The following is a 19,347-nucleotide window of genomic DNA, read 5'->3' as shown; positions in this document are numbered from 1 at the left end:
CTGTGAATTTTGTATAAGTAGTACACTGGTGAAGCGTCTGTGTTTTTTTCTATATTCTCCTTGAATTTTCTGTGGTTTTGATGACGAGAAAATAAAGATTATTGAAATTACTAAATGTTATTTTTCAGTAATTTTTTTTTCGATATTCGTCTTTTCTCTGAACCACTGAAAATTTCTAATTTTTTCATCTGTTCGAGAGTTATCGATTTTACGGACGTTAGGCCGGACGAACAGGATCAGTTGTGACCACATAGTCCCCATCAGTGAGTCAAACCTTATCATTTGAAAACAGCTTGAAATTTGAAAAATACCTGTCACTGTGACGAAATGTTATATCGCTCTGTTCGGGGAACGAGCGCTCAAAAATAAGTATATGCAGTAGTCGTATAGTATTCTAGTAGTCGTACTTTTTGTGATAATTATGATAATTATGAGAGTTTATCGAATCTTTATGAAACAATTCTACAGATCAAGAGGATAAGCACCAAAACTAATAATTAATTTTATCATCTCAGCTTAATAACTGTATTTTTATGATAATTTGGATTTTCCGGCACTGTTCCAGCAAAAATACCACCCTGTAGATTCACGACAGAAATTAGCATATAACGTGATGTTAATTCTAAATTTGAATATCTATGCCATATTACAGTCGAATATCTTGTGAAATGCAGATGCTATGCGAAAAAAACTTTGAAAAAAATTTAAATCTAACACCCTGAATCTCGCAAACAAAGCATTTTCGGGATGACTTTTCCTTCAAATTATCCAAGGAATCTCTTTTTGTTTGTACCTTCAGCTGTAAAAGTAAGTTTTTCAGCAGTATTAGATATATTTATGTAGGTTCTAATTCTTAAATTACTTATGATTAGACTTCTAAAACATAATTTCCTTAAATTGCTACTACATTTCTACATATTTGTACTTATTTAATACTGATTTTGGAAAATTATCTCAGAAATATTGAATGATGAGTTACAAACGGAAGTATGTGTTATTTGAAAACTGTAGAAAGTAAAGTGCATTTTCTATTCTTTATTGGTTTGTACGAATGTTGATAAACAGTGGCTAGTCTCCAATGTTCCGGATATTCATCTCTTTTTTCCTTCTGTAAAGAAAAAGGTGGGGCTAAACTATCTATTCTATAATTCTTCGATGCGTACGGTTTTCTCTGTCTTGGCACTCGAATCATGTTTTTACTTACTCTTTTTAGAGGCAATCCTGCCTGCGAAGTGTATTTTACATTCTTTTTTTCTTTGGTTCGAGCTGCATCTCCGATTGAAATATTGTTCATTTGGCAAGTTACACAAGAACCTTCATATTTTCTTTTTGGGGCGAACATCGTTTTTTTCCTATAATGTGAACAACAAGGATGTTTTTCATCACATTTAACCTGATTCGTATCATCGTTGTACAATTTCGGAATGCTACCATTTCTTTTCGAATTCTTGTTGTTCGTGTTGTCTTCTTCTTTTATTTTGTCAATATCTCTCAATTCGTAAGCGCTGTTAGATCTTTTAGCGTCGTCGATCCTTTGTTGAAGCTGTTCAGAGAAGTCTCTGGCAGATCTTCTCTCGAAGAAATAGTTAGTATCGTCACCAAATTTTGAGGTTGAGTAAAATAATGGAACACAGTCACGTACACCGTCGCAGCTGTGTTCTGCTCCTTTTTTCTCGATATTTTCTTTCGGTGTATGGACCATTGAGAACACTGCTGGAGCTGAACAACCTGAAAAATTTTCACCATCAATTGATTAAGTTTTCTCCATCTCAAAGGCTTAAAATATTTTTCAACAACTTTAGTTACCCAATCCGAAAACTTTGTTTCAAACAATTTGCAATTCTAATTAAAGTTATGTCCTCTGACATGATAATGATTTTTCACCGTGAACTGATTGAGTCTTCTTCATCTGAAATAGCTTCAAGTATTTTTCAAAATTTCAGTTACCTAATCCTAAACTTTCAAACATTCTGATTGAAATTATATCCTCTGACATCCTATTTATAATTTTGTTTTGTATTTGTTTTAGTTTGTATTAATCAGTTTTATCTGTGTTACTTCCATTTAAATTCTTTGTTTTTTCTTTATTTCTCAAATATTTAACAAATTTATTCATAATATAAGAAGCCATATTTTTAAGTTATGTATTTATAATCTACATAAACAAACCATTAGATCCATCAATATGAACAGGACGTTTGGGTTCGTCTTTTGGATCTTCAGGTCTCAAGTCCCAACATAAAGCAAGGTCCATCGGTGAAACCTTGCTCTGTTTGATGAACCTCCATTTTTGTTCGAAATTGGCCCAAGTATCAGCCTTCTCACCAGGCCTCCTAGGCTGCAGAAGTGAACTCTTTGGCCTGAAGACCTTCAACTTCGTGCAACGAGTGGGGCCATAGCCTTGATAGCCTTTCCAGCCGACACCTGAATAAAATTAAATTTATGAATTATGAGAATCTTTATAATCGTACTGAATGAAGGTAGAAGGTATAATATAAATATAATGTATAGTTTATAATTTCTCCAGATTTTGTATAGAATTTTTCCTAACCTGTGGCGTAATCTCCTTCTTCTAACGCTAAACCTGGTTCTTGATCGCGCATCATTTGCATCCTTTGAAATTGTGTATGGCAAATTTTATCTGGCAGTGGATTGTGGTCCAAATTTTGTCTGTGAAGCTCTTTGGCTAGTAGGAAGTTTGACATGGTATCCCGAATAGCTCCATCATCTTCGTTCATTTCAGCAAGTCTTTCTTCTGGAGGTCTGTAAGCCGTTTTTGGCATATCTTTACCTTCCTCACTCTTCTCAAAAACCTTCTCCAGAGTTGGAGAAACTCTGCTGAAGTCTTCTCTATACCTCGGATATCCCTTTCCAATAAGATGAAGTCCTGTATTGCTTTTATCTTCAAAACGTTTGGATGCTAACTCATCATAGCTCTCAGGACGATGGTGCTCTTCGGTAAAATCGCCAGGAACGTAAGGAATCACTTTGGATGGATTATTTTTGGCCTCATATACGTTTGGAAGATTTATGTCATTTTCGCACTGCATGAAAAATCAATAATATTATACCTTAAGATAAAAAAAAAGTAGTAGCCTCTATTTTTTGAATGGGAAGTACTTGAATAAAAAGAAAACAAAACATAGTGAAGGGTATTCTATTTATTGAAAAATGTAAATTAACGAAAGCACAATTTTATAGAATGTGAATCATGCAGCTAACTTTTACAGGCAGTCGTGTATTGGGCAATGGCGTTGCTGAAACAAATTAAAAAAAAATTATCAAAATGATCTCATAATGTCATAATTCAAATCTTGTGACTTGATGTAGTGATATTTACATTAGCGATTGTGCTAGATAATTGTTTCGTTATATCCATCTACAAATGGCCATAAAAAATATATATCTACTCATAAAACGAGTTTCAAGTGATTGAAAAAAAAACCTTCATACTTAAACGAAGCGCTCGAAAAGTCTTTCTATCGAGTTAGAGAAAGATGCTCGTTGAAAAATCTTCCTCAAAGACAAAGCACTTTCTGCAACATGGCAAAAAATACAGATTTCCATGTTGAGTAAAATTAAAGATTTCAAACTTTTGAATCACAAACCTCTTTTGATGGCTCAATTGTTTTCTCAACTTTTTCTTCCCCTTTATGATCCTGTGTTACATTCGCAACAACGCAAGGATGTGCATGTTTCTCCTTCTGCTTGCCATCAGAACAAAGGAATTTTTTTATCTTATTCAAGCCACTTATCTCATCGGCTGAAAAAGGAAAAATTAAATCAAATCCAAAGAGAGAGAGAGAGAAAATTCCAGCTTATAAGCAGTAGATTCTAACTCGTCTCCTCCACTTAGATTATAAGTTTGACTAGGGTGAGTCCATAGCTTTCTTTCCAGCTCTGGCCTGCACAAAGCTGGACAAACCTCGAGACAAACTAACAAGAAGTGAGGGCTCAAACCGTCTCAAATACCACTGTCAGTTTGGACGTTTGGAGCATACCAACGTGTACTCTACGCTTTATAATTGTCTGAAATGCCTACCGCAGTTGTAGGCAAAACATTAGGTGAAAAACAAATTAGATGAAGACTGAAAGCTCGGAATTTTCTAATTCTATCAAGACCAAAAAGGTTAAACTAACCGGTTTTTCTGGTAATCTTCTTGGGAAGGTGCCAGGTTGTTGGAAATTGTATCCAAGGTAATTCCTTGGGCCTCTGGACTCCGGGTACCAAATGACCTCTCTCATTTGAAATGATTTTCGTGGAACATCTTGTTGGTCTCAGTTTATCAACTAGATGTCCGCCTTTGTAGTATTTTGGTACCTCCCAGTTCCTCAGCAAGGTTGGACCATAAGGTCTATCATACTGTAAAGAAATAAGTTCTAAAATTAATTCATCGGGCAGGAAATAGCTAAAAACAAAATTCATATTATATGGTAAATTAGTTCTCACATAATCTTACAGAATATAAAATAAATGGTGTCACATATTTTTATGTGCATTCACCAAAAATGATCAGTGTTCATTTCATAGTTATCATAAACAGGTAGGAATTTTTCCTATTGCTTTATTGGAATTTCTTTCAAGCTTCTTTGAAGCCATGAATATATGTTTTTAAAATCCGAATGAAAAACGGTTTTCCATTAGAAATGATGCAATTTAAAATTATTGTATTATTTTTTACATTTCTTATGCCATTTGTGTTTTCAAATATCTCTAACAGGAACCAAGATATAGCGAAATAAAGTACCAGTACTTTTTCAGGAAAGTCCTGTTTCTCGTTTTCTGATATCTTATTACATATTTCAAAAAGAGATCGGAGGTTTTTGAAAATTTTTTCTCTTAGTCTTTTTGTTCTCGAGATGCTTTCAGCGAACATCAAATTTGAGACATTCTGATGTACAGGGTGGGCAAATTTCGATGTTTTAGCACTACAACTTTTAAACCAGAGGTGATAGACAAAATCGAATACCCACTTCTCGATCTCTTTTTCTGAGAAACTATCAAGGGTAGTATTCATTTTTGGCCACCTTCTTTTGTTTTCGAGTTATAAGCGAAAATTGGAAAAATGGCGATATCGAAAAACATTCATATCTCCGTTGATATTGATGATAGAGCTCTGAAATGAAAACATTATACAGGCACTTTTTTACGTAGAATCCAGTGGCGTGCTCGTCTTTTCAAAAGGGTTTCTAATTACGAAGCTATGACCCAAAGTTATGTTTTTTTAAATGGGAACACTATATTTCTGTGACATTTTTTGAAAGCTTAATTTTTTCTGATTTCAAAAATATATAACATCATATGGTTCGTATCAATATAAACAATAGAAAATGATCAAAAACCTTTTTTTACCTAAGATTCTCATTATTTCTATGGTTTCAACTGTTGACGAGCACAGAAAAATTGAGCTTCCTATAACAAGAGTAGTGTCCTTCCATCAATCTGATTATTTCTATGCTTTTTACTAATTTATACAAAATTCGAATCGAGGTATATTTTATAAATTTTTCATCTAAAAATAGATTCGGAAATAACGAAAAGATCCACGGGATCGATTGTTTCAATCGAAAGAGTTGTAATGAGATGGATGCATCAGAAGATTATTTTCATAGGTCTCCAGATTGAATACGCACAGTTTATTCAAAGTCACTTGAACTATTCCATAAAAACTCTTGGCCATAGATGCACCTTTGAAGTGGATACCGCGATCTGCAAAATACCGGGGTTTATCTAAAAGTATTGTTAGGCAATAAATTCACTGGGCCCAAAGGAATTTCTGGAAACTTGGACAAACCTTGTATAATTGAAATATTCATCTTCCTCCAAGTGACTTTGGATATACTATACCAATCCATTTCAAATAGCACATGAAACAATGCATATATGATTGAACAATTTAATTACGAAGGGAATTACTGAAAATCATAGAAAAAATCAGATTAACGGAAGGACACTTCTCTTGTTATAGGAAACTCAATTTTTCTGTGCTCATCAACAGTTGAAACCATAGAAATAATGAGAATCTTAGGTAAAAAAAGGTTTTTGACCATTTTCTATTATTTATATTGATACGAACCATATGATGTTATATATTTTTGAAATCAGGAAAAATTAAGCTTTCAAAAAATGTCACAGAAATATAGTGTTCCCATTTAAAAAAACATAACTTTGGGTCATAGCTTCGTAATTAAAAACCCTTTTGAAAATACGAGTACGCCACTGGATTCTACGTAAAAAAGTGCCTGTATAATGTTTAAATTTCAGAGCTCTATCATCAATATCAACGGAGATATGAATGTTTTTCGATATCGCCATTTTTCCAATTTTCGCTTATAACTCGAAAACAAAAGAAGGTGGCCAAAAATGAATACTACCCTTGATAGTTTCTCAGAAAAAGAGATCGAGAAGTGGGTATCAGATTTTGTCTATCACCTCTGGTTTAAAAGTTGTAGTGCTAAAACATCGAAATTTGCCCACCCTGTACATGTATCACTCTTGAAGGTGACTATATCGCCTATATTGACTATATCAAGAAAACAATGTGTTTTTACTGGTTGAGTTATCGTAAGTAATTGCACAAGTGCATCAAAATTACCGATAATTTTGTATGATAGCGTGTTGTCAAATAAACTGCATGAGTTCATTTTCATTTTTGGAGAAAGAGCCCTCCACCTTCGGTGTCGGGCTCTTTCTCCAAAAATGAAAATGACCGAATGCAGTTTTTCAAAGAAAACACGCTGGAATGCGAAATTATCTGGTCATTTTGATGCACGAGTGTAATTCGGTGTCGGGCTCTTTCTCCAAAAATGAAAATGACCGAATGCAGTTTTTCAAAGAAAACACGCTGGAATGCGAAATTATCCGGTCATCTTGATGCACGAGTGTAATTCGGGGGAATATTTCCCGAATAAACTGTTACATTACTTGTCAAACTGATTTAGAATGGAATTGCCATAGATTCGAACTGTGTAAGATACATAAAAACTATACATCTATGAACAGAACAATTATCGCAGTGCAGTTTCGCTTCCTACAATGCAATTATCGCTGTAATTTTTGATAATTGTTCTCCATATACATAGAATTTTTGACAGGAGGGAAATATTCGCTGTAATTTTCGATAATTGTTCTCCAGATACATAGAATTTTTGACAGGAGGGAAATATTCGCTGTAATTTTCGATAATTGTTCTCCATATACATAGAAATATTCGCTGTAATTTTCAATAATTGCATTCCATTTACATAGAATTTTTGACAGGAGGGAAATATTAGCTGTAATTTTCGATAATTGCATTCCATTTACATAGAATTTTCGACAGGAGGGAAATATTCGAGCAAAGTGTTATGAAGGGAATGAGGATTTTTATCCTTTTTGAAGTAATCAATATCGTTGTTTGCAAAATATCGATTCAAATAATTAAGGGTAAATAAACATAATCGCTCTAACGAAGTGGAAGGGATGAATTTTGAAGTAATGGCGCCCCCACTCAACACGTTCATAGTCTAACACCCTTAATTGTAATCGATTAGATATCAACCAGGAGACTCAAACGTGTAATGCTTTTTTTCGACGGATCATCTGGTCTGGCGATTCGTTTCGCCAACGTGTTGCAATTTCACCCCTCTTGGTTCTTGTAATGATACCCGGAACAATTGAATTTGACACGTGCGCCCCCAAAGCCACCCTACTAAAAATCCCCATCATTTAGTCTTCTACCGTCACCGATCACTTTTGTGATAGATAGAGGAGTGACACTGGTAACAATAGAAAAACAATCGTTGAAATCAATTGATCGGTTCTCGAGTTATACTCGAACACATTTGCATGTGCTTACGAGTCGAAGAGGGCTCTGTCTCATGGGTAAATATTTTGAAACTCTTACCAGTTTGATTTGATTTTGGTTTATTGCTTTCAATAATTATTTTATTGAGTAAAAAAAAATAGTTTCTTAACACCTTATTCAAATTTTTTTGTCATTCTGTTAACCACTTTGTTCAATGATTCTACGAGGAAATGATAAAGCATAATGTAAAATTTGTAGTGTTTTTCCAACGCCAAATGAAAAAAATCAACGGGAATATCACGTTTTCGCATGCTCAATGAACACTCTGTATCTGACGAAGCTGAAATTGTTACACGAGTATTAGCGACCTAGAGAAAATATCCATTCAAAATTTCATCAAAATCAGATGAAAATTGTAGAAGTTGAGGCTGTTACAAGGATATGCGAATACATAGACAGACAGATAGACGGTAAACAAAAACTGTTCAGTGAGCGGAAATGTTCAAATAATTGAGTGAAATATCGTATCACTGATATGTTTTCATTTCCGCGCGCTTCATGTCAAATTTTATAATTCATGTTTGGGACGAAATTTGCATACTGAAAATCTATGTTTATTACTCTGAGCAACCGATTCAAGACCTTAAAAATGCAATTCGTGAAGTTATCGTAAGTAATTGCACAAGTGCATCAAAATTACCGATAATTTTGCATGACAGCGTGTTGTCATAAAAACTGCATGAGTTCATTTTCATTTTTGGAGAAAGAGCCCGACACCGAAAGTGGAGGGCTTTTTCTCCAAAAATGAAAATGACCGAATGCAGTTTTTCAAAGAAAACACGCTGGAATGCGAAATTATCCGGTCATTTTGATGCACGAGTGTAATTCAGGGGAATATTTCCCGAATAAACTGTTACATTACTTGTCAAACTGATTTAGAATGGAATTGCCATAGATTCGAACTGTGTAAGATGCATAGAAACTATGCATCTATGAACAGAACAATTATTGGAGTGCTGTTTCGCTTCCTACAATGCAATTATCGCTGTAATTTTCGATAATTGTTCTCAATTTACATAGAATTTTTGACAGGAGGGAAATATTCGAGTACAGCCGCAAATGATGCAAATTGGTAATGAAAACTTTCTTGAAATGAACATCCATCGATTTCTATTGAAATATACTCGTTTTTCATATATTTCCTATTCGAAAACACTTTATTATTGATTATGCTCATGAAAATATGGAAACCTCCAGGAAAGAATGAGCTGTTTGGAGTTCGATACATTCTGTAATCAAACCAAATTCCGTTCACATTCAGTCGATAAAGAAGACCGTTTTAGAACAACAATGATGGAGCAAGATCGTTAGCAGAAAATTGAGCTATTAAAATTTCCCAATGAAACCGTAATATTTCTTAAGTTGTCCGTATTTTATATCAGATGATGATGTTTTTAAAAGGCAGTCGGTTCAGTACAAGGTGGTGCTTTGCTCCATTCTCGCAACGTTGTACTGCCACATAAATCCAAAATATATCGAATGAACATTCATCATATTGGCTGAATAAAATTGCCGATGTCAAGTCGGAGACATCTAGGTCGGCGGGGTACATCGGTAAGATGACATGGGGTTGTTTTGACCTTGTATGAATTCCATATTGAGGTAGATATTTTCCTTAGAGTCGAGACTGTTGGGCTATTGCTGGGAAAGATAGTGATGGGTTTTCCAATAGGAATGATATAATTGAAAACTGTTATAATGGAAATACTATGTTTATTTTTTGACATTTCTCATGTGATTTGTGTTTAGGAGGTTATGCCATTTAATTGTGGAAAGTTTCAAGCTTCAACAACGTTTAGGAATTGTTCAATCAAAGTCAGTGCTCATTAGTGAATACTGAAGAAATTCAAAAATGATTCGTGGACGATATTATTCAGTTAATCGATGTTTAGTTGTTGTTAAAATGCCTAGAGCACGTGTACGCGGAATGTATCGCAAGCTAAGTGAATTTGAAAGAGGTCGGATTATTGGTTTTCAGGAGGCGAGGTTGTCATTTCGAGAAATCGCCAACCGTATTACGAACAGAAATCCAACTACTGTTATGAGATGTTGTCAAGCGTGGTTTGGTAATGCCCAAAATCGAAGAAGAGTAGGCACCGGACGTTGAAGGGGCACGAATGAAGTTCAAGATCGACGTCTAAGACTTATGACCATTAGAGTCCGATTTGCGACAATTCGATCTTTTGCTGATGAGTGGTTAGGAGAACAAGGCCATCCTGTAACTGTCCTAACGGTTTACCGCCGGATAAGGTCTTTTGGACTGCAGCATTATCGACCCCATTTTGTGTTATCTCTGACGGTTGAGCATCGCCGGCATCGATTACAGTGGTCCAGAGAAAGTCAACATTGGAATGATGGAATGACATCAGGTCGTCTTTTCTGATGAATCTCGATTCTCTTTGGGTGCACATGATGGCCGAAGAAGGGTAAAACGATGTCGGGGAGAAAGACTTGAACCTCAGTTTAATGTTGAGCATCATGTAAACTGGAAAGTAGACGTTATAGTATGGGGTGCTATTGCACATGCAAGTAGGTCACCTTTAGTCTTTATTGGAGGCAACATGACAGCGCTGCGTTACCTTCAAGAAATAGTGGAGCCATATGTTATCCCTTACCGGCTTGAGAATCCAATATTTCAGCATATAATGCCCGACCTGATGTTGCCAGAGTTATTTTGAACTTTTTTGAAGCGACCCATGTGAATATTTTGCCATGACCGCCCAGATCTCCCGATCTTTCACCCATAAAGCATGATTGGGATATCATGGGTATATGGCTTGGAAATTTACCCCAGCCCCCACGGACTTTGGCAGCTCTGAGACCTGAAATACAGGTAGCTTGGGCTTGGAATAGTAACCCTCAAGAAGAAATAAACGATCTTATTGCATCAATGGCGAGACGTGTTGGAGAGTGTATGAATAATCGCGGTGGCTAAACACATTACCAACAAATGCATAAAAAAATTGTAAATCCTTCGTTTTTTTCTCCAAATTTCGATCATTTACTCCTTGCTTTACTCTCTATGTTTTACCAAAAAATTAAAATTTAAACAGATCCTTCTGGTTGTTGCAGTTTCTTTGTCAGTTAGTATAGCTAGATGCCTGAAATTCCGGAATAGACGATTATCAACACGATCGTCCACGGTGAAAGATCACTCGGCAGAGAGGTGAATAATATATACAGGGTGTATCGGAAAATCACAATAACGTATTTTGTGGTCTCAATTCGTTCCGAGAAAGTATCCACTTTTTGAATGATGTTTCAGATGCTCATAAGTCGGAAAGAATTTATACCTCAAAACTACCCAGAAATTCTCAAATCTTCAAGTCATGAACACCAACATTTAAAAAAAACAACATGCGTTCAGAACCAGCGCTCAAAATTATGCAAATATCTCTTACCCCTCAACTTAATTCAACAACAAACACCTTCCCCAAAAAAACAACCGAGATTTATCATCCTCTAAAACAGTCGTACGACAAACAAAAATCTAATGCCAGCCGATTCAATTTCATAGATTCCGACTCCCTAAACAATGACACCGAACAGAAAGACGTCAAGTTTTGGTTAATCCATAACTTCGTCATAATAAATGACCGTGGCATTAACGACGAATCGCCCCTTGTTAAACCTATACGCCCTATCCACCCTCCCCCGGTTCCTACAGGCGCGATGTTTAAAGGATTACAAGAGGAAAATATGGCCCTACGGGGAGTTGGTTGGTAAACAGGAGCAGGTGAAGCTGAAGAAGAGGGAGGGGCCGGTTTAACAAGGTTCGTATCTGCGAAACAGGTGGCCAATTTTTCCATGCCGAAATTATCATAATGGGATGAGCTAAAACATTCACTGTATACTCTTTACATGATAAAAACATGAGTAGTTGCAGTTGGATGCGGGGTTAACGCATGATCTGAAAAAAAATGGGATTTGGGAAAATGAGGTGATTTACAGTCGGTACAGTGCGCTTGTCATCGTGAATTTTTGATTTTATCGGATAATCTCAGTTGAATCCATAAAGTAATAAACATAGATAGAGGGAGTATGCGCAATTTTTACATGTTCCCAACATGGTTAGATAACGTTGTCGGATTGTGATTTATTTTCAAATCCACAATTTTACTATAATCCTTATGAATGTATATTATATTGAATAGAATATATTGATTTGGGTGATTCTCAATTAAATATGCAAATTTGAATATTTGGAATCCGATATTTTCCCCAAATGTCGAATTTATACTATTTATAGTATACACAATATTTATTATTTTCTGTATCTACCTGCTGAAATCGAAGATTTGGCAACTATCGCTCTCCTGGTGTCATACGTTGTTTCACGTCGTTTGGCGCCCTTGAAGTTTGTTTTCTGAATTTCTGATATATTTAGGTATTTATTTCAATATATTTTGAGTTGATATGAAACGTTGATTCACTATGGGACATAAGAAGTGCGTTCCTTGTGGAGAAACTCGCGAATTGAATGAAATATCGTATCACTGATACCTATGTTCATTTCCGCGCGCTTCATATTCATGTTGGGGACAAAATTTGCTTACTGAAAATGACTCTATCTATGTTTATTACTCTGAGGTTGCATCTCTTGAATCATTGAGTATTCTATTAATTCGATATGAGAACTGAGATAGATCAGCATTCTACAATATTCTGAATCGCATAACTGGAGAAAGAGCCTTGAATTTTAAATCAATTATGAAAAAAAACTGACCTCAGGTCAGGTCAGGTGTTTTCGCGCGCTTGTTGAAATTGCGGTATTTATGTGATTTAGACACGATATTTCGCATGTAGATTTTTTTTTCGATATTCTTTATTTTTTCTTTCACCACGTCGAGGGGCTGGCGCACTGTAGGGATTCTAGGCTTGGCTTGATTTTCAAGATACTTCGCATGAGCTTGACTTGATTTCAAAATTGAAAAAAAATTAAAATAGGACTATTGTACCATTTTATGATTGATTCGACTATGTAGATCACGAGAATGCTTGCAGTTAGGTGATCAGTACATTATTTCAGAAATTAGAGGTAAAAATCTGAAATTTTCGAGAAGAAAATTGATAATATTTCCGAGGCTGCAACTTCTCCTGAACATAAGCTACGCCCTCGAAACCTCAGTATGTCTTAGATGGCAACTTGATGTTTGAAAACTTCTTTATTTGAGGGGTCTGTGACGAATAATTCAGGAGATATAACGATTTTTCGAGGCAAATTCAATATTTTCCCAAATTTCGGGTTCAAATTCCCTCAAAACCGTGAGCTCTACGACGAATCGGTGAGCAGTGCCAGAATTGACGATCTCTAATTAGCCGAATTTCAATCTCACCTGAAAAATTTTTTGTCAAAACATTTTCGTAAAATTTTCCATACCTAACCCTTAGAAAGTTGAAAAAAATTGAAAGTTCCTTCATGGGACTATTGTACCATTTTATTGGTCAATTCGACTATGTAGATCACGAGAATGCTTGCAGTTGGGTGATCAGTACATTATTTCAGAAATTAGAGGTAAAAATCTGAAATTTTCGAGAAGAAAATTGATAATATTTCCGAGGCTGCAACTTCTCCTGAACATAAGCTACGCCCTCGAAACCTCAGTATGTCTTAGATGGCAACTTGATGTTTGAAAACTTCTTTATTTGAGGGGTCTGTGACGAATAATTCAGGAGATATAACGATTTTTCGAGGCAAATTCAATATTTTCCCAAATTTCGGGTTCAAATTCCCTCAAAACCGTGAGCTCTACGACGAATCGGTGAGCAGTGCCAGAATTGACGATCTCTAATTAGCCGAATTTCGATCTCACCTGAAAAATTTTTTGTCAAAACATTTTCGTAAAATTTTCCATACCTAACCCTTAGAAAGTTGAAAAAAATTGAAAGTTCCTTCATGGGACTATTGTACCATTTTATTGGTCAATTCGACTATGTAGATCACGAGAATGCTTGCAGTTGGGTGATCAGTACATTATTTCAGAAATTAGAGGTAAAAATCTGAAATTTTCGAGAAGAAAATTGATAATATTTCCGAGGCTGCAACTTCTCCTGAACATAAGCTACGCCCTCGAAACCTCAGTATGTCTTAGATGGCAACTTGATGTTTGAAAACTTCTTTATTTGAGGGGTCTGTGACGAATAATTCAGGAGATATAACGATTTTTCGAGGCAAATTCAATATTTTCCCAAATTTCGGGTTCAAATTCCCTCAAAACCGTGAGCTCTACGACGAATCGGTGAGCAGTGCCAGAATTGACGATCTCTAATTAGCCGAATTTCGATCTCACCTGAAAAATTTTTTGTCAAAACATTTTCGTAAAATTTTCCATACCTAACCCTTAGAAAGTTGAAAAAAATTGAAAGTTCCTTCATGGGACTATTGTACCATTTTATTGGTCAATTCGACTATGTAGATCACGAGAATGCTTGCAGTTAGGTGATCAGTACATTATTTCAGAAATTAGAGGTAAAAATCTGAAATTTTCGAGAAGAAAATTGATAATATTTCCGAGGCTGCAACTTCTCCTGAACATAAGCTACGCCCTCGAAACCTCAGTATGTCTTAGATGGCAACTTGATGTTTGAAAACTTCTTTATTTGAGGGGTCTGTGACGAATAATTCAGGAGATATAACGATTTTTCGAGGCAAATTCAATATTTTCCCAAATTTCGGGTTCAAATTCCCTCAAAACCGTGAGCTCTACGACGAATCGGTGAGCAGTGCCAGAATTGACGATCTCTAATTAGCCGAATTTCGATCTCACCTGAAAAATTTTTTGTCAAAACATTTTCGTAAAATTTTCCATACCTAACCCTTAGAAAGTTGAAAAAAATTGAAAGTTCCTTCATGGGACTATTGTACCATTTTATTGGTCAATTCGACTATGTAGATCACGAGAATGCTTGCAGTTGGGTGATCAGTACATTATTTCAGAAATTAGAGGTAAAAATCTGAAATTTTCGAGAAGAAAATTGATAATATTTCCGAGGCTGCAACTTCTCCTGAACATAAGCTATGCCCTCGAAACCTCAGTATGTCTTAGATGGCAACTTGATGTTTGAAAACTTCTTTATTTGAGGGGTCTGTGACGAATAATTCAGGAGATATAACGATTTTTCGAGGCAAATTCAATTTTTTCCCAAATTTCGGGTTCAAATTACCTCAAAACCGTGAGCTCTACGAAGAATCGGTGAGCGGTGCCAGAATTGACGATCTCTAATTAGCCGAATTTCGATCTCACCTGAAAAATTTTTTGTCGAAAAATTTTCGTAAAATTTTCCATTAGAAAATTGAAAAAAAATAAAAGTTCCTTCATAGAAGTATTGTATCATGTTATTGGTTGATTCGACTATGTAGATCACGAAAATGCTTGCAGTTTGAAAATCTGAGAATTTCGAAAAAAAAATGGATGAATTTCCCGAGGCTGCAACTTCTCCTCCCTCTATATATGTTCATTACTCTGAGACTCATACCTATCGGAAACCCCTTCATATCATTCGGCACCTAGAAATAATTCGAAATTCGACCACATCGAAAAGAACCACTCACCAACAGCTGTTGCGACGCATGAACAAAAGAAGACCGCACGCAAAACCACACCGCGCCAACGTTGATTATTATTATTATTCCGCGATTAATACATCAAAGAGGTGACAACCAGACCCTTCTTTGATTGATTAAAACGACCCCATCTGAGATGGTGGTCGCGGTCGTGGGTGGACCTGTATTGTGCTCGCGAATTCGACTGTACTCTGTGTTCCGTTCGGGCTCGTCTTGCCCCGGCGACTGGCAGATCGAACTTCCACTTCCTGCTTGGGGCATGGCAAAATTAGCCAGTATTGGAAAAATTCCCTGTTATGACATGCAAATTTCTATACTAAACGGCTGACAGGACATCGGTTCCAATCTCGGAACTGGGTGAAATAGCGTGAATCCGTTTTGGATAGACAATGCCGAGGATAGATGTCTCTGTCATGTCAATATCGCTGAATGTTCGCCGTTTGATGGAGGGTGTTAAAGACATACGAAGAAACTTTTCGAATTTGTAATTGGAAGCAACGGCATTATTGCGCGCTTGTTTCTCAAATAGGTTTTCATTTTTGTTTAAAATTGTTCCGAGGATCGTTTAAAGAATTCAGTGGTTTCAATTCAACCTTTACTTTGTATTTTCTGTTAGGTAGGCACCTGGTTTTTCACCATAATTTGATCCCCCCTTTAACTTTGTTACTAAAAGAGGTACAAAAAAATCTTTTCTACAAAAGTTTAATGAAATAGACTAGTTTTTTTCAAAATGATTTCACAAAACGAAATATATACAGAGTGGGCGACATATCGATTGTAACTTAATTTTTTCAAAAGGAATACCCTGTATATTTTTCTATATTTGACTAGCTCTTTTTCCCCTGATTTCGAATATAAAGGGTGTTTTTTTTAGAGCTATATAACTTTAAATTGCAATAAAACAACGATGGATTATTGGATTGACATGAATTTTAAGATAATCTTGTGGCATTACATTTTAAATATGATTTCTGGCATTTATTCGAAATCAGGGGAAAAAGGGCTAGTCAAATATGGAAAAATATACAGGGTGTTCCATTTGAAAAAATGAAGTTGCAATCGATATGTTAACCACTCTGCATATATTTCGTTTTGTGAAATCATTTTTAAAAACACTAGTCGATTTCGTGAAACTCTTGTAGAAAACTTTTTTCGTACCTCTTTTAGTAACAAAGTTAAAGGGGGGGTCAAATTATGGTGAAAAACCCGGTACATCTAATTTTAACACTCTATTTAGTTTCAATAGCGGGTTGACATCGCTCCTCTTAATTAAAAAAATAATCGATTGTGCATTACCATTGACATCACAGACAAAACCATAGATTGATTTATGAGCAATGTCCTTATTTATAAAAAATAACCGCCATTTTTTCTCATTGGGTAATTTTGATATAGGACAATCGTCTTCTTCTTTTGGTGCCTATCCATTCTGGATGTTGGCTAACATGATGGCGACACGGACCTTAAATATAGGACAATACTCTTTTACCTCAAGTCATTCTTCATTTATTTTCAATACTCTGCTTGAATTTCTATGATGGTACTAATGCTGCTATTGACACAAAATTTTGCTTTTCTATAAAATGTATACAGCTCCACGACAAACTTTGACAGACGATAGTTGTGCTCATTCTGAACATTCCTTTCCTATCACTATAGATCCGCCTTGTTTTCGTTCAGAAAAAAAATCGGAAATAATTAATTTTCATGTTTGAATTAAAAAAAGACCAACTAACGAAAATATACTAGTTGATATACCTAATAACTAGAATTTGGTCGATGGTAACTTCAAAAACACGCACAAAATAAAAGATGCCTTTCGTTTGTCTTCCGTTTCTATAAGGACGATATCCACAACAATCATAATGGATATAAGCTAATAGATCAAGACGATTTCAGCAAAATTTTAGTGTCAGTTTTTGGGATGGGATTTTCAATCATTATTTGATGCCAGTAGATGTTATAAATGTTAGTTTAAATGCAGATTTGCACATTATTTTTGACTTCATTGATGATCTAGAACCCTCAGAACACTGTTGGAAATATGTGATAACAGCACGATGAAGCACCACCACAGACGGAGCAAGTTGCTGTGGTTGAATGAATTTTGCTGGAATAAATGAAAAGGTCAAGTGGGACAAATGCCATGGCCACCTCGTTCACCGGATCTCAATCTGTTAGATTATTATGGGAACATATGAAGCAGCTTGTCTAGCATGTTAAAACCACATACCATCAAATCAAATATTTGATAGAATTCAAGATGCAGATCATCGATGTGAGGCTTGAGTTCATTTTATTGTTCAAAAATATTTCTGACTTTTACAAGAAAATATATTTTTTCAAAGTCTTTCAACTTCTGAACGAATACGAATAGGCCTATGTTTATAGAAAAACATGTTTAGAATAAGTGCAGCTATCATCTGTCGAAGTGTTTCATAGAGCTTGTAGAACACTCAGTATACTATTCACTTGAAATTAAATTTCAACGCGGTCGGATAGGTAATCATTGGAATATGAGGTTTTTTATATTCTGCTCAAGATTTCGATGACGCTTTCTACACAAAATTATGCATGAAGGACATTGTTATTATATGTAGATATCCTCGCGAAATCGCAACCGTATCAAATCTTGGATGTTTTTTTCCAATATGTATTCAATATTTTCTATAGTTCTGTTGGTGAATCAGTTCAAATTTTTTTGGTAAAAAAAACAATATTTTTCTACTGTGAAGTCCTACTTCCAATAGTTTCGGAGTTATGAACTTTCGACTATTTATATACAAATAAATTAAATTTTCGCAAAGAACTCCCTACTGCATTTTCTCAGTTATTAATATTTGACTAATTTTTTAGATGAAATAAAATAAACTAAACAAGTATAAAATGCAAAAAATTGTTCTGTTATCGCTTAGCTAGCATCTACATGCCCAACATGGAAAAATCTCTGAAACATTTAAGGGTGGAGAGTTTTCGTGACTAGTGTTCAGTCTCTAAATTTCAATGTAAAAATAGAAAGGCAACATTATCGAAATCAAGATTTAGAATTGAAATAAGCTACACCGAATAAAAATGATTATAATTGGTAAAAATAAATGGGTAGTTATGCCTGCAGGAAATAAGTCAACAATTCTCTATTGAAAATCTTATCTTCAATCAAAAAGACAGCTTTCGACAACGTCAACTCCCATAATTTAGCGTTCCATAGAATAAAATTACTACCCTTTCGAATAAACACTCATAAATAGTTTGAATTTCATACCTGATTTCCAAAATAGTGTCTCGACATAATGGTTTATGGATGAAAAATGTTTTCAATCTTCCTTACTCTCAATTTGTTTTTTTTTTCAAGAATTCATGTCAATATTCGATTGACTAGGGTGATTATCATTATTTGCGTCACTTATTTCATTTCCTAGACGACTGTTGCCAAAATAGAGGTGTCCAAACAAATCGTGACCAAGAAATAATGATCAATGTGGAAAATCGACCCAATACAAACTGATATGACGTATTAACACAGACTAACTAACTAACTAGTAATCTGTGGTATTAACTTGCGTTTCACACCATAGACTTTTCTAAGGATTATTGCATGTTTCACAAAATTTCGATAGACCGTTGATTTTCGATTGAAATCTATGGTGCATTGAAATGAATTAAACATTAATCACAGAAATAATTTGATTCTGACAATTACAACGAAGATAGTTTTGTTAAATCTACTTTACATTCTATTCCTATTGAGGAGGATCACATAGTTGTAAGACTTCATTATTTTAAGATGAAAATTCGAACAATTTAAGGAAAATCAATGGATGTCTCTTGGTCCCATCTGTTGAACCGGAAGATCTCAGTTTACGACTATTATTGTCTGGATTGAACACCTGCTGCTAAAATTGTCGTTTTTCGTCTAAGACAGAATTTCCTTCTGAG

At 35.2% G+C, this 19,347-nt stretch overlaps 1 protein-coding gene across 3 annotated transcripts; it reads right to left on the bottom strand.

Annotated features, from left to right (window-relative positions):
• Positions 1-852: 852 nt before the first annotated feature.
• LOC123676792 lies at positions 853-18,923 on the bottom strand. 3 transcript variants are annotated; one of them, XM_045613009.1, is made up of 7 exons: positions 18,674-18,922; positions 4,141-4,363; positions 3,609-3,763; positions 2,552-3,257; positions 2,170-2,424; positions 1,205-1,728; positions 853-1,108 (listed from the first exon to the last, which is right to left on the bottom strand). In XM_045613009.1, the coding sequence occupies exons 4-7, from the start codon at positions 3,048-3,050 to the stop codon at positions 995-997; spliced, it is 1,392 nt and encodes a 463-aa protein (XP_045468965.1). In that variant the 5' UTR covers positions 3,051-3,257; positions 3,609-3,763; positions 4,141-4,363; positions 18,674-18,922; the 3' UTR covers positions 853-994. The 3 variants fall into 3 exon arrangements, with proteins under 3 accessions (XP_045468965.1, XP_045468963.1, XP_045468964.1); XM_045613007.1 differs by having other exon boundaries at positions 853-1,728; positions 18,674-18,923; XM_045613008.1 differs by lacking the exon at positions 18,674-18,922 and adding an exon at positions 15,400-15,641 and having other exon boundaries at positions 853-1,728.
• Positions 18,924-19,347: the final 424 nt, after the last annotated feature.

Source organism: Harmonia axyridis, chromosome 3 (assembly GCF_914767665.1).
Source record: "Harmonia axyridis chromosome 3, icHarAxyr1.1, whole genome shotgun sequence".
Classification (NCBI taxonomy): domain Eukaryota; kingdom Metazoa; phylum Arthropoda; class Insecta; order Coleoptera; family Coccinellidae; genus Harmonia; species Harmonia axyridis.
Note: the sequence above shows the minus strand (reverse complement) of the source record. Positions and strands in the feature narration are given on the sequence as shown.